The 23,860-nt window shown below is 66.4% G+C and overlaps 4 protein-coding genes across 6 annotated transcripts; 1 reads left to right on the top strand and 3 right to left on the bottom strand.

The window, feature by feature from the left end:
• Window positions 1-632: 632 nt before the first annotated feature.
• Window positions 633-1,975, top strand: POLD4 (DNA polymerase delta 4, accessory subunit). The gene is made up of 3 exons (XM_036385172.2): window positions 633-1,041; window positions 1,121-1,232; window positions 1,401-1,975. Exons 1-3 carry the CDS (start codon window positions 801-803, stop codon window positions 1,423-1,425), a joined length of 378 nt encoding a protein of 125 aa, XP_036241065.1. The 5' UTR covers window positions 633-800; the 3' UTR covers window positions 1,426-1,975.
• A 1,300-nt stretch (window positions 1,976-3,275) lies between these two features.
• Window positions 3,276-8,396, bottom strand: SSH3 (slingshot protein phosphatase 3). The gene is made up of 14 exons (XM_036383666.2): window positions 8,346-8,396; window positions 7,378-7,415; window positions 7,090-7,255; window positions 6,486-6,604; window positions 6,352-6,423; window positions 6,197-6,262; window positions 5,628-5,816; window positions 5,413-5,506; window positions 5,201-5,329; window positions 5,077-5,123; window positions 4,850-4,996; window positions 4,179-4,379; window positions 3,717-3,966; window positions 3,276-3,638 (listed from the first exon to the last, which is right to left on the bottom strand). Exons 1-14 carry the CDS (start codon window positions 8,394-8,396, stop codon window positions 3,444-3,446), a joined length of 1,764 nt encoding a protein of 587 aa, XP_036239559.1. The 3' UTR covers window positions 3,276-3,443.
• Window positions 8,397-9,123: 727 nt separating this feature from the next.
• On the bottom strand, window positions 9,124-15,112 carry ANKRD13D (ankyrin repeat domain 13D). Of its 2 annotated transcripts, none has more exons than XM_036384809.1 (15): window positions 14,952-15,112; window positions 13,915-14,050; window positions 13,710-13,834; window positions 13,129-13,174; window positions 12,903-13,046; window positions 12,260-12,449; window positions 12,069-12,135; window positions 11,914-11,995; window positions 11,577-11,638; window positions 11,370-11,500; window positions 11,035-11,192; window positions 10,806-10,952; window positions 10,471-10,634; window positions 10,314-10,393; window positions 9,124-9,968 (listed from the first exon to the last, which is right to left on the bottom strand). In XM_036384809.1, the coding sequence occupies exons 1-15, from the start codon at window positions 15,039-15,041 to the stop codon at window positions 9,728-9,730; spliced, it is 1,863 nt and encodes a 620-aa protein (XP_036240702.1). In that variant the 5' UTR covers window positions 15,042-15,112; the 3' UTR covers window positions 9,124-9,727. The 2 variants fall into 2 exon arrangements, with proteins under 2 accessions (XP_036240702.1, XP_054371250.1); XM_054515275.1 differs by having other exon boundaries at window positions 11,370-11,485.
• A 1,078-nt stretch (window positions 15,113-16,190) lies between these two features.
• Window positions 16,191-23,376, bottom strand: GRK2 (G protein-coupled receptor kinase 2). 2 transcript variants are annotated; one of them, XM_036385024.2, is made up of 21 exons: window positions 23,085-23,376; window positions 22,128-22,204; window positions 21,503-21,576; window positions 21,174-21,275; window positions 20,890-20,964; window positions 20,369-20,430; window positions 20,120-20,171; window positions 19,901-19,992; window positions 19,639-19,738; window positions 19,481-19,559; window positions 19,264-19,394; window positions 18,887-18,981; window positions 18,702-18,809; window positions 18,551-18,617; window positions 18,292-18,392; window positions 18,134-18,200; window positions 17,961-18,056; window positions 17,722-17,884; window positions 17,507-17,643; window positions 17,321-17,431; window positions 16,191-17,090 (listed from the first exon to the last, which is right to left on the bottom strand). In XM_036385024.2, exons 1-21 carry the CDS (start codon window positions 23,195-23,197, stop codon window positions 16,929-16,931), a joined length of 2,064 nt encoding a protein of 687 aa, XP_036240917.1. In that variant the 5' UTR covers window positions 23,198-23,376; the 3' UTR covers window positions 16,191-16,928. The 2 variants fall into 2 exon arrangements, with proteins under 2 accessions (XP_036240917.1, XP_036240916.1); XM_036385023.2 differs by having other exon boundaries at window positions 17,321-17,434; window positions 23,085-23,374.
• Window positions 23,377-23,860: the final 484 nt, after the last annotated feature.

The following is a 23,860-nucleotide window of genomic DNA, read 5'->3' as shown; positions in this document are numbered from 1 at the left end:
GAGGCACATGGCGGTGTCCCCTGGGAGTCACCCCGTTCCAGGGTGTGCATCTCAGTTATTCTCAGTTCCCCAAGGGAGGGCTGAAAGCCACAGGCAAATCTGCACTGGTGGCACCTGCGGTGTTACCCCCTGAACCAGGGCAGTGTCACCACAGCTGGGGGTGAGACAGGCAGGCACTGGGGGGACAAACAGTGACACACAGGACAGAGTGGGACAGGGCAGACAGTGACAGTTTCACAGCGTGAGTCATGGTTTGGGGGGCTGATGGGGACAGACAGGGAGGTGACAGTGTCCAGGGTGGAATGCTGGGATGGGAGTGACAATGTCCAGGCTGACAGGGAGAAGCCACAGGGGTGACAGTGCCTGAGGTGATAGGGACAGTCACAGGGGGGACAATGCCAGAGCGTAGTGGGCACAAATGGAAGGTGGCATTGCCTGGGGTGACAATCACTGACACGGCTGACATTGCCAGGGGAACAGGGAGCACTGGGATGGAGGTGACAGTGCCCTCGGGGTGACAGAACTGCCGCGGGGGTGACAGTGCGGCTGCTGGCAGGGACAGCGTGGGGAGGTTACAGCACCTGGTGACAGCCGGGAGGTGCCGAGCGGGGCGGGGGACCGGGGCCACCGCGAGGGTGGCAGTGGCGAAGGTGGCAGTGGCCGAGGGTGCCCATGGCCTGTTCCCCAGCCCGGCCCCGCCGCTTCCGCCCGGCCGTGGCCAGGGGCGGGTCCCTGCCGCTGGTTCCCGGTACTGGCGGGTCCCGCCCGGTTCCCGGTAGTGGCGGGGCCCTGCCAGCTCCATGTCGCGCAGGGACATGGAGCAGCCCCGGCGCATCACCGACTCCTTCCCGCGGCGGCGGCGGGGCCCGGGGCGGCCCCCAGGCAGGCTCAAGGACAGGAAGGACAAGAATAAGGACAAGGACAAGGCGCAGCTGAAGGTGCGGGAATGCCCCCGCGCCCCCTCGCAGCCCCCCCCGGACCCGGCGCTCATGGAGATGTTGCGGCGCTTCGACCTCTCCTGGGAGTACGGACCCTGCAGCGGTGAGCACCCCCGGTTCCCCCGGTTCCCCCGGTGGTCCTGGGCTCCCCCCGGCCCCGCTGAGCCCCCGCTATCCCGCAGGGATCACCCGCCTGCAGCGCTGGGAGCGAGCACAAGAGCTGGGGCTGAGCCCCCCCGGCCCCATCCGTGACGCCCTCCTGGAGCACCGCGATAACCCCGATGTCACCTACAGGTGGGATGGGATGGGATGGGATGGGATGGGATGGGATGGGATGGGATGGGATGGGATGGGATGGGATGGGGTGGGATGGGATGGGGTGGGGTGGCATGGGGTGGCATGGGGAGCACAGGGCATCCTCCCCCGCCCTTCCTTCCCGCTGACCCCGCTGTGTCCCCACAGCCTGTGGCACGAGTACGAGCTGTAAGCGGCCGCGCCGAGGGAGCAGGGGAACCATTCCTGACACCCCCAGACCCTATTGCAGGGACACCGGGTGCATTAAAGCTGGTGTGAGCAAAGGAAGGGGTGCTGTGTGCTGTCTGGGGGGCACGGGGTGGGGTGCACCTTGGGGGGCAGGGGGAGGGCAGGAAGTTGCATCCCCCCCAAAAAAAGCCAGATGGGGTGTCCATCTCACAGTTTAATGTCACCCAGCTGGGACCCAGGGAGAAAAATGTGTTCTTGGGTGGAGAAAGGGAGGTGGGATTTTTTCCCCCAGGAATGGGGTGAAAAAATGAAGAATGAGGTATAAAATCAGGTGAAAGTGAGCTCAGGGGGCTGTGGATGGTGGGGATGTCCTGCAGTGGGGTGGGAAGAGGGACAGTTCCTGTGGGATTCATATGTTTAATAGCCCTAATTAGCAGCTTTGCTGTGTGTGCAGAATCATAAATAACAGGATATGTCTGTTAATTATTCAGGTTATTGATGACTTAATTCACCAGCTCTTTCTGTTGTTTGATCAATAAAATAAATTGTTTCTATCTGTGGTGGGTCTAGTGTTGATTAAATGCTACTGCACCCACTAGAATATATTTACTTATTTTTTGTTGATTGTTTTGGTGCTTTTTATCAGCTTTAATTTTGGGGATATGGATGTTTACATGGTGGACTTTTATAGATAGTTTTTTATCTTAGTAGTGATGTCTTTTTAATTTTTAGCTAAATTTTTTTATGCTGCTAATTAGTATTTTTAAATTTTTCTAGCTATCCTCACAGAATACTGATTATGAATTAGTGTAGAGGTAGAGTTTTGGCTGCAATGGAGCATTGGAACTAGCAGTAATTTGGGATAAGGTGGGATAAAGTGGGATGGGGTGGGATGGGTGGGGGGCCACCCACAACTCCCATCCCACTCGCACTGCAGGCTCCTGACCCTCTGGATCGCATTTTCCAGCTGGATCTGGTCCTGCTGTAGGAGCTGCAGTCCCTTGGATATCTTCTACGGGGACATAATTCCTCTGGAAGGCACAGGATGGAGGTGTTTAGGTGGACCCCCAAAATAAGCATTCTCACCCAGCCAACCCAGGGCTGTGCCCTCCTGGTGGGAAGAAGGAGGGAGATTCCCACTCTCCTCCTTGGCAGAGGGTCAGTCCCTGCCTGGTGGGTGTCCCAGGAAGTGGGGAAGTGTCTGGGATGGCTCCAGCTGCAAGAACAGCCCTGGGAGATGGAGATGGGACAGCAGCAGCCTCAGGGGCAGTTTCCAGCCAGGAACCTCCTTCCCTGGGAGGGTGGGTTTAAGTGGGATTTTGGGAAGAAATTCCTCCCTGTGAGGGTGGTGAGGCCATGGCAGAGATTGCCCAGAGAAGCTGTGGCTGCCCCAGCCTTGGAAGTGTTCAAGAGGATGGGGCTTGAAGCAACCTGGGATAGTGGAAAGTGTCCTGTGGGCCAGGGGTAACAACATGAAGGGACACCATGGTGGGAGGGGGCTGACACCACCTCACAGGGTGGCGGGGGGAGCACCTAGCTTTCCCCTCTATCATGGCCACAGCGAGCTGCGAGCTTTCTGTGTGCCTCAGTTCCCCGGTCCCGCTTCCAGCCCCGATTCCAGCCCAGGCCTAGGCCGCGGCCGTTGCCACGGCAACACGGAAGTTGTGCTTCTCGCGCAAAGGCCGCCGGGAGTTGTAGTTCCCCCGTGCCGCACAAAATGGCGCCTCTGGGTCCCTGTGCCCGCCCGGTGTCTCCAGAGCGTTCACGCCGGTCCCTACTGGTAGCAGCCCACCCTCCAGGTGCTCAGGGTCACAAAGCCACCAGGGGCTGCCATTTCCACACTTTATTGCCAGTGCAAGAGCAGTGTCGGTGTTTGTGTGGGGCTGGGGCAGAGGCACGTCCCAGCCCCGGGGTGCGGGCAGGGCGTGGGCGTGCCGGCTCGATGACCACGCCCACATACGTAGGCCACGCCCACCCCTTGTTGCTATGGCAGTGAGAAGGTGCTGACCCATGCTCCCCAAATTAAGGCGTGGGTTCATCCGTGTGGGCGTGGCCAGGTGTGTGGGTGTGGCCCTGGGTGTGGTCATCACTATGGGTGTGGTCGCAAAACGGGGCGGGGTCACCATCCATGCTGGCCTGGCGCACCACGCGGCGTGGGCGGGACGAGGGTCGTGACCTCGGGGAGGGACCCTCTGCTTCCTGCGTGGCCTCAAACACCTGACAGGGGACAGTGGGGTCATGCCATGCTGCTGTCACCCCACAGCTGGACCCCCCTCCCGCCCTGACCCCGCTCACCTCCCCGGCCAGGGGCTCCCCCAGCAGCTCGAGGGGCTCGGGGGACTCCAGCAGGCTGATGCTCCGCATGACAGAGCACAGGGAGATGCGGGGGCGCCGGGAGGCCCCCAGCAGCCCCGCTCCAGCTGCCTCCTCCTCGGAGGGCTGTGGGGACGCCAGTGGGGAGGACAGTGGGGACAGGCCACTCATGTCCTCCCTCGCGGTGTCCTCCTCGGGGTGCGCCCGTGGCTCCCACAGGCTGCTGTGCCGGCTGCCACAGAGCGGTCAATCAGCATCCGGCCACTCCCCCTGCTGGGAGCCACACCCCCTAGGCAGGGTGGGGCTCCCACGGGCTCCTCCCCCACAAAAGTTCCCACACCTTTCCAGGTAGGGCACGGCCACTGCAGCCCCGCCCACCCACACAGAGGGGTGTGGTCACAACAGGCCCCACCCAGCTGTCCCCTCCCATGTGTCCCCACGCACCTGGCGCTCAGGATGCCCTGGTAGAAGTCGAGCTGGCGCATGAAGCCGGGGTTGGGTAGGACGCCGGGCCGGCAGTGCCGGACGTGCCGCAGCGCCCGCTCCAGGGGCCACCCGAACTCCTTCATGGCGTAGGCCAGCACCGTGGCGGCCGAGCGGCTCAGCCCCATGCGGCAGTGCACCAGCGCCCGGCCTCCCGCCGCCCTGCGGCACCCGCTGCTGGCACCATGGCACCGGCACTCGGGGACACCGTATCCGCAGGGCTCCCAGTGTCCCCGAGATGTCCAGGATCCCCAGAGCTCCCAGTGTCCCCAGCCATCCCAGTGTCCCCAGATCTCCCCCTGTCCCCAGCCATCCCAGTGTCCCCAGAGCTCCCAGGATTCTCCAGCCATCCCAGGATCCCCAGGGCTCCCAGCATCCTCCAGCCATCCCAATATCCCCAGAGCTTTCAGCATCCTCCAGCTGTCCCAGTGTCCCCAGAGCTCTCCGTGTCCCCAGCGGTCCCAGTGTCCCCAGAGCTCCCCATGTCCCCAGCCACCCCACTGCTCCCCAGGATCCCATGTCCCAGCACCTCAGTCATCAAGACCTCTCCCCATGTCCCCCTCTCCCCCACCCCACCTCCAGCCCCTGTGTCCCCGGTGTCCCCCATGGTGTCACTCCTGGTGCCCACTAACCGGACGCGGGAGAGGAAGAGGAAGGTGTCATTCCAGTGGGGCAGGAGCTCGGCCGCCTCCTCGTCGTATACCCGCACGTTCATGTACGTGAACAGCGCCGGGAAGAAGTTGTCAATCTCCCGTGCCACATTCAGGATGTGGGTGACCCTGCGGGGACATGAGTGACACCCCAGGGGCGGCCCGTGGTGGCCCCAGGCCACCCCATGGCAGTGCCACGCTGTTCTCACCTATTCTGCTGCAGCTCCTCCAGGTTGGCTGCGTTCCACTCGGAGCCCTGCATGGTGACAGCGGTGAGGGGAGGGGACACTGCCACCCGTCCCGCCCGCCATGCCCGCCATGCCCGCTGCCCACCAGGAAGAGGTGCGGGAAGACGCGGGAAGGCCGATCCATCTGCGCCAGCACCAGCAGCATCTCGTTGTCAATGAAGTCCTTGTGCTCGGCCAGGCTGTGCCCCGTGCGCCGCTCCAGCTCCTCCCGCACCTGGGCGCCACGCCGGGTGAGGGATGGCCCTGCCAGCCCTCCCCGTCCCCAGGACACCCTGCTGCCACCCCGGTGCCACCCACCTCCTTGGAGGTGACGTTCTCCAGGTCGGCGGCGGCCATCACCTCCCGCAGCAGCGCCCGCACGGCCTGCTCCGACAGCTCCGGCACGGCCGGCCTGCCACCAGCACCGCCGTGTCACCGCCGTCCCCTGCCCCACCCCGGCCACGCCCTGCCAGGCGCGGCAGCGATTGGCCGGCGGGCCGCGGGGTGTGGCGGGGCCGTGGCGGGGAGCTTACCGGAGGGGCGTGGGCGAGGCGGGGCGCACGGACTCGAGGTCGGCCATGGCCAGCCACTCGTTGAGGCAGCTCTGCTCGGAGCCCAGCGCCGCCGCGTAGCCGCGGGCCCAGGCCAGCGCGGGGCCGCCGGGGATGTGCCCACCGCGGGCCGCGTCCTCGCAGGCGCGGTGCAGCTCCTGCAGCGCGGCCCTGCCGCACAGCACCTGCCACCCTGTGCTGCCACCGCCACCCCGGCGCCGCCCCCGCTGCTCTGTCCCCCTCGCTGGCCGTCCCCGGCGTGTGGGTGCCACCCAAGCCCTCCCCAGCTCCTTCTCCGTGCCCGTGGTGGTGCCCATGGTGATACCCAAATCCCCTGTGCCCAGGGTGGTGACGGCACCCCTCGTGTCCCCAGCGGTGCCACATCCCCCATGCCTGTTGTGCAGCTGAGATCCCCTGTGCCCCTGGCAGTGCCCGTGTCCCCAGTCCCCGAGGTGGTGCCCACCCCCCTGGTGCTCCCCATTCCACCCACACCCCCCCTGTGCCCAGGGTGGTCCCCACGCCCCCCGTGGCCACGCCCAGGCCTTGCTCACCACATGGTCTGCACAGAGATGGGCTTGAAGATGCGTGTCTCTCCCCCCGATGTCACACTGAACCCCCTGGGCATCAGGGGGACACACGTGGGTCAGGGTGGGCACCCTGACCCCTCTAGGCCCCTCCCTGTCCCAAAATTCCGTCCCGCCCTTACCCGTCGCCGTCGAGGAACACCTGGGTGTCGCTCCAGAGGGGCAGCACCATGCCCAGGGTGCAGCGGCTGGCCCTGGGGCAAGCAGGGGTCAGGGGGTGCCGACGCCTCCCCGGGCCCCCCCGCACCCCGCTCACCCCTCGTGGGCGAAATCCACTCCCAGCAGCGCCGTCTCCGCCTCGGCTCCCGCCTCCTCCGGCCGCACCAGCAGCAGGTACCGCACCCGCCGCGGCCGCGCCGACTCCAGCCGCACCGCCTGCCGGAACGGCGGGAATCCCGGGGGATCTGCCCCTTCCCAGGGCTCCCAGTGACCGGGGAGGAGCATCGCGCTGGGCCATGTCCCCTCCTCATCACTTCCCATTCCATCCCCATTCCCATCCCGTCCAGTCCCTATCACATTCCCCTACCCTTCCTCGATGTTACTGCTTCCCATTATCCCATCCCATCCTATCCAGTCCCCATCCATATCGCATTCCCCCTTCCTCGATGTTACTGCCTCCATCCCCATCCTGTCACCACCTTCATTCCATCCCCATCCCCATCCCCATCCCCATCCCCATCCCCATCCCCATCCCCATCCCCATCCCCATCCCCATCCCTGCCTGTCCAATCCAGTCAACTTTTTCTCCGTGTCATGTCCCCATCCATATCCCATCCCCATCCCTGCTCCTGACCCCATCCATCTCTTTCCCTGTCCCCATGCCATCCCCGTGTTCCTGCAGGGGTGGATCTGTGTCCTACCAGTCGGATGGCGTCCTGGGGGCGCAGCAGCTGCATCATGAGGTGCAGGTGCCGCTCCTGCTGTCCCGGGGCCTGGCAGGGGGGCTCGGCCGGGGGGGGCTCGGCCGGGGGGGGCTCCTCAGCAGGCAGGAGCCGTGCAGCGCCCTTGACCACGACGAAGCTCTGCCTGGGGGGCAGGAGGGACCTGAGCACGCAGGGCACCCCCAGAGTGCTCCCCCAAGGGGGGGGAACTGTGTCCCCAGCCCACCCCAGTGTCCCCCACGCCGAGGTTTCGGAGCCCCCTCTCACCGTCGCTGCAGCTGGCCGCGTCTGGGAGCATCTTCCTCCTGCAAATTGGGAGGCAGTTCCTGGGGGAAATGTGACCCCAGGGCATGGAGCAGGCTCGGGGGTCCCACAAACCCCCACCAGCAGGGACACCACAGTCCAGTGACCCCCTAAACCCACCTCTGCCCCCACCAAATAGTGTGGGCCCCGGCGGGGGCATAGGGACCCTTTGGGGGTCCCACTGTGGAGATGGATCCCTGGGGACCCCCTCGGGATGGCGGGGGGGTGTCTCGTCCCTGTGCCCCCCATCCCTGGCTGGGTGAAAGCGCTGGAAGAGGCGGCCTGGGATGAGCACCCAGAAAGGCCCAGTGGTCACTGGGGGAGGCACTAGGGGACACCGGGACAGCGACGGGACTGGAAGAGGTGGCAAAGTGAGTGGGAGTAGCTTGGGACAAAACACCCCCATCCACACTCCATATTCCTTCCTTAGCTGTGGGAAAACCCCATCCGGGAGTACAGGAAACTCCAACGCGTGCTGAGGGCAGCTCCGCTCCCAGTAAACTCCCAGCAAAGTCCCATCGGAAGCGCCTGGGATGACCCCGCACCGGGAACGACCGGAGCAACTTTCACCCGTCCGGCCCCACGCTAGCAACCCCGGGACAGCGGCACCTTCTGCACCGGGACCTTCCGGAGCACCGGGAACCCCCGGGGCTCCGACAAGGCACCGGGATCCCCCGGACCGGCCCATTTCCCCAGGGCACCGGGATCCCCGAACCGGCCCGTTTCCCCAGGGCACCGGGACCCGCAGCAGCTCCGGGACGCCCCGGCCCGCTCCGTGCCCCCGCACCGGGGCCCCCGCGGCTCGGGGACAGCCCGCACTCCCCTGGGAGCCCCCGTGCCAGCCCACACCGGCACCTCCCGGGTCGCACCGGGACCCCCCGCCCGTCCCTGCCGGGATGAGCCGTCCCGGCCCGGGCCGGTGCCGCACTCACCGCGGGGCCCCCGGCGGAGCCCCCCGCCCGCCGCACCGTCACCAGCGCCATGCCCCGCCGCGCCGCCCCCCCGCACCAGGAAGCGCCGCCGCTGCCCCGCCCGGACGGGAACGAGAACGGGAGCGGGAGCGGGCACGGCCCCGGGCACGTCGCGGCACGGCTCGGCTCCCCCCGCCACGGCAACGCCGCGGCCGGGACCCCGGGAGCGCCGTCCGTCAGAGCGGCACCTCCCCGGTGCCCCGGAGCCCCCCCGGGCCCCACATCCGTGCGGACAAGGCGGGACTGACACTCCAGCACTTGAGACACCCCTGGATCCTCCGAAAGTGGGAACCATCCGAGGGTCCCTGGCTCTTGGGACCCTCCCTCAGTGTCCCAGAACACGTGATGCCTTCCCCAGATCCCCAGAAACTGTAGATCCCCCGAGGGGCCCCAGCACCGGGGACATCCCAGGTTTCAGCCTGTGGGAATGCCCCAAGTGTCCCCAGCAGCTCACCCCCAAAGAACCCCTTGTGACCCCATGGGTCCCCAGCCAAGCCCCCCTCCCTGGGCAGGGGTCTTTTCCCATGTAATATAAACAAAATAAACCAATCCCGGGGCCAGGAATGGGGGCACAGGGCCAGACTGGGGGGAGCTGAGGAGGAGCAGCCCACTAGTGCCACCCACACGCTCACTGGATGAGCCCCATCACCTGAGCCCCACCCTAGCTGTAGGATCCATCCCTTCTCCCAGGCCCCACCCTGGGACACGCCACCCATCACGCCCCAGGCACGGACACACGTGTGTATATATATATATATAATATATGTATATGTATATGTACAGACATTCGGGGCCCCCCTGCCCCCCACTGCCCCAAAGGAAGAGGCCTGGGGGTCCCCCAGCAGTCCCCCCCCACACTGCAGTGCCTTAAAATAGGGGTCACCTGCATCCCACGGGGACCCCCGGGTCCATCCTGCCCCCCATGGGTCACAGTACAACACCAAAGAGGAGGGGGTTCCCTAGGGAGGGCTCTGGGCACAGGGGTGTCCCCAGGTGAGGGTCCCTGGGCTGAGGTTTGAGCCTGGCGGGAGAAGAGCCCTGGATTGGGGGTCCCGGGGGTAGGAGGATCCCTGGATCAAATCCCCTGTGGGGGGCTGTACCCACATCAGGGGGGTCCCCATCACGGGGGGGGCCATCCCAGCACCGGCTGCTCCTCAGGCAGGGCTGTGCCCGCCCTGGGCCATCCTGGTGTGGGACAGCGCCCGCACCGGGGTGTCCCTATCCCTGCAAGGGGTGTTCCCACGTGGGACATCTGCGTCCGTGCGCGGGCTGACCCCACATGGGACACCCCGGTCCCTGCGTGGGACGTCCCTGTGCCGGCGTGGAGCGCCCGGGGCCGGGCGCTACTTCTCGGTGAGGGAGAGGCGCAGGATGCGCTGCAGCTCCTCGTCCTCCTCGCGCCGCCGCCGCTCCCGCTCCTCCTGCTCCCGCTCCGACAGCGCCATGGCCAGGCGCAGCTGCTCCGCAAAGCTGCCGTACCCGGGGGGGCCTGGGGGGCTCCCGCCGCCCGCTCCCGGGGGGCTCCCGGCGGCCGGGGGCTCAGCGCTGGGCCCGGCCTGCAGCAGCATGCTCTCCTGCAGCGCCCTGCGCAGGGGACAGCAGCGGGGGTGGTGGCATGGGAGCACAGCCGTGTCATGGGAGCCACACCCCCTCTGGCACACCTGTGCCCCACCTCTGGAGGCCACACCTCCTTCACAGCCCATAAATGGCCTGGAGAGCCATGCCCCTCCCCACATGCCCCACCCAGCTGCTAGCCACACCCACACCTGCGGTTAGCCACGCCCATTATGACCACACCCTTTGCACAGCCTTTCAGCCCCTCCCCTGACCACGCCCTGACACCTTTAACCCCTGCCCCTTCCAGCTCGGCCCCGCCCAGGTGAGGTGGGTGTGGCGCCCCAGGCCACGCCCCCACGGATGGAACCTCACCTTTCCAGCTGCAGGTCCTCATCGTAGGGCGGTGGCTCCGCGCCGGGGCGGGTGTTGGTCAGCGCCTCCCAGATGGTCACCTGTGGGGTGTGGCCACGTGTTAGGGGCGTGCCCAGGTGCGTGTGGGGCGTGTCCAGGGAAGGGGGCGTGGGCGCACCTGGTCGGTCTCGGTGCCGGCGTCCAGCAGGCTCTGCTGGATGGCGAACTGCAGCAGGTCGTCGTCCTCGTCGCGCAGGGGCTCGCTGCGCCCCGCGCCCAGCACCGTGTACCCCGCCGGCACCTCGAACACGCCCGCCTCCACCTCGCACGGGAACGGCCACGCTGCCGCGCACGGCCAGCCGTCAGCACCGCCCACGGCTGTCCCCGTGGCACCCACGGCAACTCACGGTGCCCCACAGCACCCCGCAGCTCCCCACAGCATCCCCTGACACCCCACGCCCACCCCGTTCTGTATCCATGGAATCCCAGCCCTCCCTGGCCCCTCAGCCTCACCTCTGGGCCCTGAGGGTTGGGTGCCGGGGGGGTGGGCGCCGGGGGGCTCCTGGGGGGCGCAGATCCGCACGGAGCCCAGGGGCTGGTCACACCCGCACAGGTTGCTGAAGGTGATGCGGGCGTTGAGCACGTGGAACAGGGGGATCTCTGCAGGTACAGGCGCCAGTTGAGGCCCCAGTGAACTCCTGTCCCTGTATATCCCGCCCCAAATTAAGTTTTTCCCTCTCACCAATCTTGACGGGGAAGCCAGGGGGCAGCTTGAGGGTGATGAAGTCGCGCAGTTTGGCGAAGTGGGCGTTGGAGATGGCCATGAGGTCGATGATGGGCGTCACCTGCTCCGCCAGTGACAGCGGGTGCTGCTCGCACAGCCACAGCGTCGCCTTGAACCTGCCCGGGCACCACCGTGGGCACGGGGACCCACCGGGGCCACCAGCACCACCCCCGTGCCACTGCCCTGGCCACACCCCCGAGGTACAGACAGCGGCATGGCCCTGAGGACTCTGTCACCATCCCGAGGACTCTGTCCCCACCCAGTATGGCCTGACCCCGGGGCGGTGGCCTCACCTCTGCACCTTGCTGGACATCTCGATGGGGCGCCCGATGTTGCGGGTCTCCAGGTCAAAGTGGGGGTCGAAGTACTCCTCGGGGGTGATGGCCGTGGGGTTGGTGGGGCTGGCAGCCTGCAGGACAGGTGCCTGGGTGGACAGTAGCACCACTCAGCCCCGCTGGAGAGCCCCAGTGTCCCCAGGGACCCCCGGGATGGCCACTCACCCCGTTGTGGGTGCCGTGCTGCTGCGCGATGCCCAGGAAGGAGTGGAAGGGGGTCTTGGAGCCTGGGGGGAGAGGGGGGTGCAGGGTGAGGTGTGGGCAGTGGGAGGGACTCCCAGGGCTGTCACCCGTCACACCCCTCATGAGTGGCACACTGTCCCATGCCTGTCACATTATCCCCACAGTTTCCCACACCTGACATGTCACACCCCACACCCACAGTGTCCCACACCTGACATGTCACACCCACAGTGTCCCACACCTGACACCCAAGCCACCCAGGAAGGGTGGCGTGTCCCCACCGTGTACAGGCCCCCTGATTGGCTGACAGGGCTGTCACCTTTGCTGCGTGACTTGTCCTGGTCGGAGAGATGCTCCGTCCTGGTCTTGGTGACCAGCTCCACGTTGCTGGCACTGTACACCTGCGTGGGGACACCGTCAGGCCTGCCACACTCCAGGCTGTCCTCAGCATCCCCCCCACGTCTCTGTGCTCACCTTGGCCTCGTAGCCGCTGACCACCTCCATCTTCTCCGAGCGCCAGCCCCAGATCCCAGACTTGTTCCTGGGGGAGCGGGGAGGCCTCACTCACCCTCTTGCACCAGTGCTTCCTTCCCCTTCGCCCGCGCTTCCCCCTCGCACGGCCCCTGCTTGCTGAGAGCTCCTCTCCCTTCCCCTCCCCTCCCCACCTCTCGAAGGCGATGTTCCGGGTGTCCAGGTGTGTGGACACGATGGGCGAGGTGAGCCGGCCGGCCACGTGCTCCTCGCTGGGCTGCATGGCCGCCAGCAGCAGCTCGGGCTCGTGCAGGGCCAGCGCCAGCGTCTCCGTGTACACCACCTGCTTGTCGTGGTCCACCTCCATCACCACGGCCCCCTCGTCTGCGTGGGGACACCGCAGGGCTCAGCACCCAGCCCCCCCATGCCCTGGGGGACACTGGGGGGCCGCGGGGATTGGGGGTCCCTTGTAAATGCGGGAACTGAGGTGGTTCCCTCAGGGAGAACTAAGGTTTCCTGGGGGAGATCTGGGGAATTGGGGGTCCCCTGGTAAAAGAACTGAGGTGTTCCCCTTGGGAGGGGGGAACTGGAATCCCACGTGGTCCCTAGAGGGGATCTGGGAGGTCCTTATGGGAGTATTCATAGTGCAGAGGGTCTGGGGGATCTCCAGGGAGGTCCCTGTAGGGAATCTGGGGTCTTTACAGGGGCGCACTTATATTGCGGGGGGTCTGTGGCTCCCCACAAAGACTGGGGGGCCCCCAGGGAATCCAGAGCGGGGTGCAGGGGGCCCGGGGGCTCCCCAGGGTGACAGAGGGGCCGCGGGGGGCTGGAGCTGACCTTCCCCCTTGAAGATGTAGCTGCGGCGGCCGCGCTGCCACGTCATGTGCTCGAAGCCCAGCAGGGTGGTGTCCACCCGCAGGCTCTCGCCGCGCTTCCACACGCGGTACACGTCGCTGGGACACACCTTGGACACCAGGGGCACTGCGGGCACAGGGACCCGTCAGCCCCGCGGCCGGGGGGCCCCTGGGGACCCCCTTCCCCCGCCCAGCCTGGCCACGCTCACCCCAGCTTGTGAACTCCCACTTCATCTCCACGTAGAAGTCGGATGCCTGGAAGGGATGAGGAGAACGGTGGGGGATGTGGAGGGGCTGGGGACTCCCTGATAAGGTCACTGGAGAGGGGGGGAGTCTGGGGAGAAGGGATGGGGGTCCCTATTGGGGTCCTGGGTGGGGATCAGAGAGACTGGGGCCATTAGTGCAGGTCCACAGGGAAGGATAAGCAGCAAGTCCCAGAGGAAAAGGATAAGCAGGGGGTCCCCAGGAAAGAAGAGAGTCAATGGGGGCTTCTGGGGAGAATTTGGGGTCCCTTCTCAGACCACTAAGGACATGGGAAGTCTGGAGAGCAGGGGTGGGGATCCGTATTGGGGTTCTGGGTGGGGATCAGGACAATGTGGGGTAGTGGGTTGGATAGGCAGGGTGTCCCTGGGGAAGGAGTGGGATCATGGAGGAGACAGGGGGGCCTGGGGAGACTTAGCGGGTCTCTGCTGGAGTCACTGGAGATGGGGAGTCTTGAGCCAAGGGATGGGGCTGGTGGGTGTCCCTGGGAGGGCTCTGGGCTGCAGGGGGCAGTTCTGGGGGGCTGTACCCGCCGCAATTTGCTGAGCAGCTCGGGGATGCCGGCCAGGCGCCGCGTTGCCCGCTGGTAGTCACGGTACTGGAGCACCAGCTGCACCATCTCGGGGTCCCCCGTGCTCACCGCCTCCTGCAGCACTGGGGACACGGGGTGCCATCAGCCGGAGGCCACCCGCCCCCCTGGACGGTGTCCCCAAGTCCCCGAGGTGTCCCTGTACCCGTCCATCCATTGGCGTTCTCCCGGCCCACGTTGGCGTTGTGCCGCAGCAGCACCCGCACCGACTCCAGGTGGCCCAGGGACACGGCCAGCTCCAGGGGCGTGCGGCCACGCGGGTCTGTCAGCTCCACGTCGTGCTGGAAGGGTGCTGGGGTCACTGTCCCCTCCCCGTGCCACCCCTGCGTCCCCCATGCTCCCAAGGCCTGCTGCTCCCTGCCCCCCCTTCTCCCAGTGCAGCCAACCCCATCCCAGCGCTCCCATTTGCTTCCAGGCCTTTGGTGCTACAGTCCCTTATTATCCCAGTGTCACCAGTCCTTCCAGTGCCACCAGTTCTTCCAGTGCCACCAGTCCCCTGAGTCCCAGTCTCCCTGGTACTCCCAGTCTCCACACCACTCCCAGTCTTGCTCCAGCACTCCCAGTTCCCCCAGATGCTCCCAGTGCTGTCCCCCCCACCCAGCGCCGCCAGCTCCCCGTGCTCCCAGTTTTCCCAGCCTCCCTCCAGTTTCCCCAGGGCTCCCAGTTCTCCCATCCCATGTGCCCCATCTCCCTTAGTGCTTCCAGTCCCTCTGCAACGCTCCCAGTCTTCTCCCCAGTGCTCCCAGTGCCCCGTGTCCCCAGCCTTCCCTAATGTTCCCAGTCTCCCTCCAGGGCTCCCAGACCCTCAAGGGTCCCCATCCCCACAGTGATCCCAGTATATCCTAGGGCTCCCAGTCCCTCAAGGGTCCCCGTCCCCGCAGTGTTCCCAGTATCTCCCAGTGCTCCCAGCCTCTCAAGGGTTCCCGTCCCCGCAGTGTTCCCAGTATCTCCCAGTGCTCCCAGTCCTTCCAGCCCTCCCAGCATCCCCCCTCCCCCCCCCCCCCCCCCGCGCACAGCATTCCCGGTTTTCCCCAGCGCTCCCAGTCCCCCCACCCCCGCGCTGCGGGTCCCGCCGTTCTCCCTCCCATCCCCTCCCGCCCGTTCCCGTTCCCGGTGCCGGTGCGTGGGGGGGTGCCCGCTCCCCGGCGCCGCTCCCGGTGCCGCTCCCGGCGCCGTTCCCACCGTCCCCGCGCGCAGGGCGCTGTCCAGCGCCTGGTGCCGGTTGTGCCAGACGAGCCGGTGCAGCGGGAAGGTCTCGGCGGGCCGGGCCATCCCGGCACCATGTCCCCGGGGCCGCCGGGGCGGACGGACCGGGCCGCAGCGCGGGGCCTGCCCGCAATGGCTGCGCGGGGGCGGCGGCGGCGCAGCGCGGCGGCGCGGGGCGGGGCCGCACCGGGCACCGGCAACCGGGAACAGGCAACGGCACCGGCGGGGGGCAGCGGGAAACGGGGACGCCATCGCCGCCGGGAACGGGCACCGGCAAAGGGAGCGGGAAAAGGGAAGGGGCATTGGCACCGGGCACGGGCACCGGCGAAGGGAGCGGGAACGGGGCTCCGGGAAGGGGAACAGGCACCGGGCACGGGAATGGCATTGGCACTGGCACGGGAACGGGCAGCAGGAAAGAGAACGAGGGGTCGGGAGTGGGGCACTGGAAACGGGAATGGAGCAGGCACTGGGAACGGCACCAGCACCGGGAACCGCGATTGTGGGCACCGCCACTGCAGCAGCACCGGGAATGCAACTGGAGCCGGCACCGGCCACAGCCTGGGGCCGCACCCTCTCACACTCTCCCATCGGGATTGAAACCAGGGACCCCCTGGCCCCCAGCTGACCCCCGGTACGGGGGGCTGCCGGTGCCCGGCCTCTCCTGCTGGACACCCTGAGGGGCCCCAGGGCTCCCTGACCCCTTTGACATCATAACATCAGCGGAGGGGTACCTGGTGCTCAGGACCGTCGTGCATCCAGCCCTGGGTTCATCCCATCCCATCCCATCCCATCCCATCCCATCCCATCCCATCCCATCCCATCCCATCCCATCCCATCCCATCCCATCCCATCCCATCCCATCCCATCCCCAGGAATGCTGGAGCACCAGCCCAGCTGCACCGCAACCTGACACACTGCCTGCAGGCAGGGTGTGGGCAGGAGAGGTGGCACCTGCACTGCCTGATGACAAGTGACAGCCAAGATCATCCGTGGGGACAGAGCAGCAATGGGGGACACAACCTCCAGCAGCCCACGCTGGCTCGGGATCCCCATCCTGTGGGGCTTGGGGATGCTCCAGTATGTCCCCAAAGTGCTGGTGTGTCCACAGCGGGACAATCAGGAATCTCCCACACCACAGGAGGTGACAAGGACTCCAGGCCACCCTCAGTGGGCGTGGAGCCATCTCTCCCTCCCACAGTGAGCTGGAGCTGGATGGTATTTTTTGATCTTTTTATTATAAAAACTCTTTTTTTTGGCATTCTCACATCTCTGCTCATGAAAACCTCACTCACCCATTGCCTCTGCCGTGCCCCGTGCCCCCCCTGCCAAGTGCCCCCCCAGCCCCGGGAGCACAGCGACCAGAGACTAATATTTACAGATGCTGCTGGGGTCGGGGGGGCAGGGGGCACCCCTGTGCCCACCCGTGGCTGGTTTAAGGGGATCCCACCCGCTTCTTTCCCCTCAGGAGGGAGGGCAGGGGGCTGGGGGTGCCCCGGGGCGGGGCAGGAGGGGCAGTGGCAGAGCAGGGGGCGCAGGGGACCCGTGGCACAGTATTTACAGGGGGTCCCCCCGGGCACACGCTCACTCACACACAGCCACACACGCACACGAGGGGGTGCCACCCACGGGACGGGCACAGCCACGCAGGGAGGGGGGGACATGCCGGCTGGGGACCCCGCCGGCCCCTCTGGCACGCACAGCACTGGGGAGCAGGCGGGAGGGACGGGGGCTGCCTTCATCTGAGCCGGAGAGTTCCTGCAGGGCCGGGGGGCACGCCGGGGAGAAGGTGCCAGGCCACGTGCCCGCGGTGTCACCGCGCCCCTGGGTGACACTGGCACCGGGCGCGTCCCCTCCCCGCAGCCCCCGGGCACACGGAGAGCGGGGGACACGCGGGAACCCAACCCAATAAATTAGAGGTGGGGTGGGAACGGGGGAAGGGGGCGTGGGGAGGGGTCAGAGCCCGTTGTGGGAGCGCTGGATGAAGGGCACTTTGCTGAGCTCCACCACGGGCGAGCGCGGCTTGTTCTGCATGCGGGGCACCCGCTGCAGCAGCTGCTGCGCCTGGCGCTGCGCCTCCCGCAGCTCCTTCCGCCACTGCACCAGCTCGGGGTCGCTCTGCGGGGCAGGCAACTGGGTCAGGAGCGGGGACAGGGCAGGGCACAGCATGGCTGGGCCACCCCACGGTGCCAGGGCTGTGGGGTTGCCCCATGTTTTCAGTGCTGATGCCCTGGGAGGACTAAACATGCAAGTGGCCAGCAAGAGGTGGTGGCTAGCAGGAGCAGGGTGGGTGGCTAGCAGGCAGCAGGAGGTGGCCAGCAGCCAGGGGGACAGGGGGACGCACTCACGTCGCACTGCAGCACGAACTGCTTGCCCCCGCGGATGCGGAGCAGGATGCACTTGCGCTCCTTCACCTGCGTCTCCTCCACTGAGTCGATCTCCTCCATGGTGAGCAGGGACTGCTGGGGGGACAGGCTCAGCCCGGTCCCCCGGGCGCCCCCCAGCCCTGCCCCCCAGTGCTGTGCCCCCCTTACCGGTGACTCGCCCTCCCCGCGCCACTCCAGGCGGTTGGGGAAGAGGTAGAAGTAGCGGCGCTGCCATTGCGTCAGGAAGGGGTTGCCCAGCTTGGCCATGTAGCCGTGCATGATGCAGTCCTTGCCCATGGCGTACTCTGGGATCACAGGCAGGCGGGATCAGCACTGGGATGGGGCCAGGGGTGGTTCAGGGCGGGGGTCCCAGTCCCACTCACCCTCCTCGTGGCCCAGCTGCTTGTTCTTGGCCTTCTTGCGGGCCTCCAGCTTGTCGGTGTCGGCGTTGACAGCGTCAAAGACGGTCTCGGTGACCTCCTGCTGCCAGCGCTCCGAGATGGTGAGCGGGAAGTTGCGGTACAGCTCCTGGTCGCTCTCCAGCAGCTGGGAAGGGTGGGATGCTGGGGTGAGGGGCTGTGGGTCACCCCACACCCTCACGCTCGGCCCCTGGGCCCGGTACCTTGATGCCCTTGGTGTCCTCCTCGTCAAAGGAGCCGATGTCAAAGGCGTCGGCCGCATTCACCTCGCCACGGGGTGGGACGAGGGGTGGTGGGTACTGTGGGCAGCAGGGGGGGTCAGAGGGGTGGCTTGTGTCCTTGTCCCTGTCCCCAGCCATGGGCACACACCCCTCACCTTCTGCAGGAACACCATCTGCCAGTCCAGGCCCTTGAAGAAGGGCTCTTCCTTCACCTCCTGCGCCCTGCGGAAGGAGGAGGGCAGGTGAGCATGGCCGCAGGGGGACTGTGCCAGCACACCTTGTCCCATCCCCTGGGGACCTCGGGGACACTCACCCTCGGCCCATGCAGCCCAGGCGTCGGTTGACATCCCGCTGCAGCAGCCCCTCGAGCAGGGAGCGCAGCTCCGGGGAGAAGGAGTCCGGCAGCTCCACGGCCTGTGGGAGATTCGATGAGATCACTGCTGAGCGGGGACAGGGACACACGGTGACACACAGCTGGGCACAAACACGTGCTCCAGGCAAAGACCAGCTGTCCCTGACCCCCTGTGTGCCTCCCACGTCCTGCCCACAGCCCCCTCAGTGCCCCCACCCACCATAGTGAGGGTCATCCGGTCAATCTCGTGCTTGTCCTTCGTCTTGTGCTGCCGGAACGGGCTGTGCCTGTGGCGTGGAGGGAGAGGGGGCTCAGCAGTGCCCAGCTGTGCCCAGCTGTGTCCAGCTGTGCCCAGCTGAGCCCACACTCACCCCCGGAGCAGCTTGAAGAGCATGCAGCCCAGCGAGAACCAGTCGGCGCTGCTGTCGTAGGCCACCCCCTTCTGCAGCACCTCCGGCGCCATGTACCCGTGGGTGCCCCTGGGGAGGGGGCACAGGGGGGTCAGGGGCCGCCCCGGGCGCGGGGGCAGGGCGGGCAGGGGTGTGGGCACACTCACACGCTGGCGTGGGGCTTCTTCTTGGAGAAGTCGCAGGCCAGGCCCAGGTCGGAGATGCGGACGTGGCCGAACTCGTCCAGGAGGATGTTTGCTGGCTGCGGGGACACCGGGGGACACCCTGAGCCCCAGAGTGGCCCGTGGGTATGGGGTGGTGAGCCTGGGGGGCTCTCTGGGATTTGGGGGTGTCGGAGTGCCCCCAAAGTCTCAGGGCACCAATGGATTTTGCTGTTGGGGGTGTCCATTAGAGCTGAGGGTGCCCTCTGGGCACTCCCACCTCATTCTGAGGGCAGGGTTTGTGACACTGTGGGTGCCCACAGCGCGGTGCAGGGGGTGCTAAAGGGATGTCCTGGGGATGTCCTGCAGGTGGGGACGGTCACCTTGAGGTCACGGTACACCACGAAGCGGCTGTGCATGTGCTCCAGGCCCAGGATGATCTCGGCCGCGTAGAACCTCATCTCCGCCTCCGAGAAGACGCCATGCTGGGACAGGTGATAGTGCAGGTCCCCCCCTGTGGGGACAGGGACTGGTTGTCACCTGGAGCAGCTGTGGCAGGGGGCTCTGTGCCCTGGGAGTGGCTCAGGGCCGGGGTCTCACCATTCATGAGGTCGAGGATGAAGCTGAGCTTGTCGGGTGTGTGGAAGGCGTAGGACATGCACACGATGAACGGGCAGTCCTGGTGGAGACACAGGGTCACCCTCCCCATCCCTGTCCCCTGCCACCCTGTCCCCAGCCCAGCACCCGTGTCCCCTCACCCCAGTGCTGACGAGGGACAGCATGATGCGCTCGTTGAGGGCCAGCGTCTCGCCCTGCTTCATCTTGATGCGTTTCTTGTCCAAGCACTTCATGGCATACCTGGGGGGGACACGGAGTCCCTGCAGCCACCGTGTCCCCACAGCAGGGCCAGCACCCACAGCCATGACAGCTCCCCAACATGTGCCACCACAGCAAGGCCACTGGGCCCCCCCAGCACCCCAAACCCCAGGCGGGCCCCTGGGTGCCGGGGCATTCCGTTACATTTTGCCCGTGTCCGCTTTCCGGCAGCCGTAGACCTCCCCAAAGCCGCCGCGGCCAATGATTCGGTGAACGCTGAAGTCGTTCATGGTGAGCTGAGGAGGAGACTATCGTGAGCCTGGACACTGAGCCCTGCCCCAGTTTTCCCAGGTGAGGGACACAGAGGCTCCCTGGAAGCACATCCTGCTCCCTGGGAGGTGAGGGGCAGGGGTTCCTGCTCACATGGATGTTCAGCTCCACGTTCTTCCACTGGCAGAACCGTGTGAACTTGTCACTGCAAGGAAGAGCAGAGGGGGCAAGAGTGGAGATCCCGGAGAAACACGGCCCTCAAAGACTCCCTGGATTTGTCTGCAGATAGGGAGCACCCCCCAGGACACTTGGGAAAGGAAGAGACCCCCAAGTTCCCAGTGTGGGCTGCGACACAGTGGGATGGGACACCCCAATCTGCATGGGAATTTCCTCCCAGCTCACCTCTCAATGAATTTCTGGAAGATGCCCCCACGCAGGTTCTGGCAGATCTCCTCAATGTAGGGCTGGGGAGGACACAGGGCTCAGTGCTGGGTCCCCAGGGCCACCCAAGTCACCCTGATCCAATCATTACGTGGGGTCTCCTCCACCCCTGGGATTTCACATCCCCCCACTGCCACTTCCAGGCCCCTGGGGATGCTTCTGCCACCTCACTCTCTGGGAACCCCAACATCACCAGCCCTGGGGACCCCTAGGATGACATCCAGGGATCCAATCACCTCCCTCTGAAGGCCCCCTGCCACCTCCAGCCCCCAGTCTCCCATCACCCCATGGGGACTACAAGCAATTCCCCCTCACTCCCAACATTCTGGGGACCTTCTCACCATTCCTCGGTGTCCCCATTCCTCCTGGGACACCCCCCTCCCACTTTCAGGGACTCCTGTCACCCCCAGCCCCCTCTAAGGATTAACCCTCTGAGTGTTACAGGTGGCAAGGACCCCTTCCCTGTCCCAGGTGATGCCCACCTGGAAGAGATCTGGGGGCACCTGCTTCTTGCTCAGGCGGCTCTGGACGTGCTCCGTGGCGCTCTTGGAGAAGGGCTGTGAGGGGGACAGGACCGTGTCACCTCGGGCAGAAGGGACAGCAGCCAGGCAGGGCTGCACCAGGCAGGAATCCACAGAGGAACTCCCATCCACAGGACTGGGATGTGGCTCCCGGGATGGAGCCTGTGGGGGGTGTGGGGCTGCCCCTGAGGACACTGTGGGCACGGTGGGGACACCCCTCCCACCCTGCTGCCCAGGGCACTCACGTGGGAGCAGGCCAGCAGCTCCTTCATGATGTAATGGTCGAAGATGTGGCGGCTGCGGGCGGCTCGCTCCTCCTCCGAGTCCAGCTTCTCGTACTTCTTGATCTGGAGAGGGCACAGCTCCAGTGGCACAGGGGCACGTGGAACACTGAGAATTGTGGCCCCTCTGGGTGCCAGGTCCCATGGGAGGGGTTATCCCATCCCCTCAGACAGTGTCTCCCACCTCCCTGGGCACCATCACCTCGGGTGGTGCCCTTGGCACCGTGTCCAAGGAGGTACCAACCCCACTGCTGGTGCACACAGGGGGCTGTCCCTGGGTCCCCCTGTCTCACCTCCTCGTAAAATTCCATCAGGGGCTTGGCCTCCTCGGCCTGGTTGAAGGCGAAATCCCGGAAAAGCAGATAGCCTGCAGGGACAGAGCCACAGCATGAGAGGTGACAGCCCCCAGGACAAGGGACACGGGGACATCCCCTGGGCCTGCCCAGCCCTGCTGCCACCCCAGTGCCAGGCCTGGGGAAGTGCCAAGCAGGGACCGGTGAGGACGTGGCAGGGTGACAGGGCCCCAGCTGGAGTGGGGAGCAGCACCCCGGGGCAGTGAGGGGCTGCCGTGGGGCATGGTGGGGGCAGGGGCACGGGCGGGCACACGGAGCAGGGCGGACGTGCCCGGAAACCGCCGGAGCAGCAGGAGGAAGTGAGAGGCGCTTCCTGCCCCGGACGGTTTGTGCTGGTGTGGGGGGAAGTGACAGGACAGGGGACACAGGGTGGGGAACGTGGCGCAGCCCCCCGGCACCCCTGCCCAGCCTGGCCCCACACCCCCCCTGCCATCCCCGTGGCCACTCTCGCTGTCACGGTGGCCACCAGTGCTGTCCCCAGCCCACCCACGCTTACCCCTGGGCTTGTGGCTGCTGGCCCAGGTGTCCCCTCGTGTCCCCCACAGCCCCCGTGTCCCCAGCTCACCGATCTTCTGCGTGAAGATCTTGTCAAATGTCACCTCTCCCCGGTCCTCCAGGTACTTCTGCATGACGCTGCGGATGCTGGGGACACACGGGAGGGGCTCAGCCGTGCCCCCGATGGACCCCTGCTCCCCACCCTCCTCTCCTGCTCCTCCCGTGTCCCCAAGCCCCGGTGGCACGCATGTCCTGCCATCCTGTGTGTCCCCAGCCCAGTGGGGCACGTTGTGGGTGCCAAGATCACAGCGTGTCCCATGCACCGGGGCCCAAAGGAGGGTGGGGACGAGTGTCACCCCCAAAAAAGCCTCACAGGTGCCTGGCAGTGAAGGCACAGGAGGGCACCGGGGTCTGGCACAGGGTAGGGGGGACTGTGACCCTCGGCACACCTGGGTACAGGTGTTTGTGAGTGTGTGTGTGTGTGTGTGTGTGTGTGTACACATGGGTGTGACACGGCAGCCACAGAAGGGACACACAGCTGGGTGGGACAGCAGGATGTGTGCGTGTCCGTGTGTCTGTGTTTGTGCGTCCCTGTGTCAGGCAGGAAGTGTGTGTGTGTGTGTGTCCATGTCCGTGTGTCTGTCTGTGCAACAGGCGTGACACTTGTGTGTCCATGTCCGTGTCCATTTCCGTGTGTGCGTGTCCATGTCCGTGTGTCTGTCTGTGCAACAGGCGTGACACTTGTGTGTCCATGTCCGTGTCCATATCCGCGTGTGTCCATATCCTTGTGTGCCCATATCTGTGTGTGTCCACGTCCGTGTGCGTCCATGTCTGTGTGTCCATATCCGTGTGTGCCCATGTCCGTGTGTCAGGCCAGGTGTGACCGGCACACACGTGTGCGGGAGGTGTTCGTGACCCGCGGGCGCGTGCGAGCGGTACCGGGAAGGGGTGACCGAGGGACCGGGGGTGGCGGACGGACGGACAGACGGACGGGCGGACAAGCGGAGGGGCAGCGGCGGGGCCTCACCTGGGCTCGGGCAGGACGATCCTCTTGCTGGCGCGGGCGGCGGGCGCGGCGCGGCTCTTCTCCATGGCCATCAGGTAACTCACGTCCGCCAGCACCGCCTCCAGGTCCGCCATCGTGCCCCGCCGCCGGCCCCGCCGCCGGCGCCGCACCGGCCCCGGCCCGACCCGACCCGCCGGCCCCGGAAGCGGAACCGCGCCCGGAAGCGGAACGGGGCCGGAGAGGAGCCGGGCGGAGGAGCGGGGAGCGGCCGGGAGGGGCTCGGCGGCCCCGGGACGCGGGCGGCGGCAGCGCCCGGAGCGGCGGGAGCGGAGCGCGGAACGGGGCGCGGCCGCACCGGGGCGCGGGGCGGGGACAGCGGGGCTGGGCGGGGACAGCAGCGCCGCCACGCCCGCCCGGGAGGGGCCGTGACACCCACCGGCTGTGGCACTGGCCGTGTGTGTGACACTGGGTGTGTGACACTGGGTGTGCCACCAGGTGTGTGTGCCAGCCTGGGGTGTGACACCACCCTTGTGTGTGTGACACTGTGTGAGAGATGCCACGGGTGTGTGTGACAGTGGCTCTGTGTGTGCGTGACGTCGTGTGTGTCATTCCACACCGCATGTGTGTGTGACCACATGTGCCATGCGTGGCAGCGGGTGTGACGCCGTGTGCAGGGTCCCTGTCCCCAGGCCCATGAGGGGACACCTGGAGGGGACAGGCAGGGGGTCAGAGCACCGAGATTCGCTTGGCTCTGCTGCATCAGCGGGGGAGGCACGTGGTGGCACTTGGGGACCAGG

Source organism: Molothrus ater, chromosome 6 (assembly GCF_012460135.2).
Source record: "Molothrus ater isolate BHLD 08-10-18 breed brown headed cowbird chromosome 6, BPBGC_Mater_1.1, whole genome shotgun sequence".
In the NCBI taxonomy this organism is placed as follows: domain Eukaryota; kingdom Metazoa; phylum Chordata; class Aves; order Passeriformes; family Icteridae; genus Molothrus; species Molothrus ater.
Note: the sequence above shows the minus strand (reverse complement) of the source record. Positions and strands in the feature narration are given on the sequence as shown.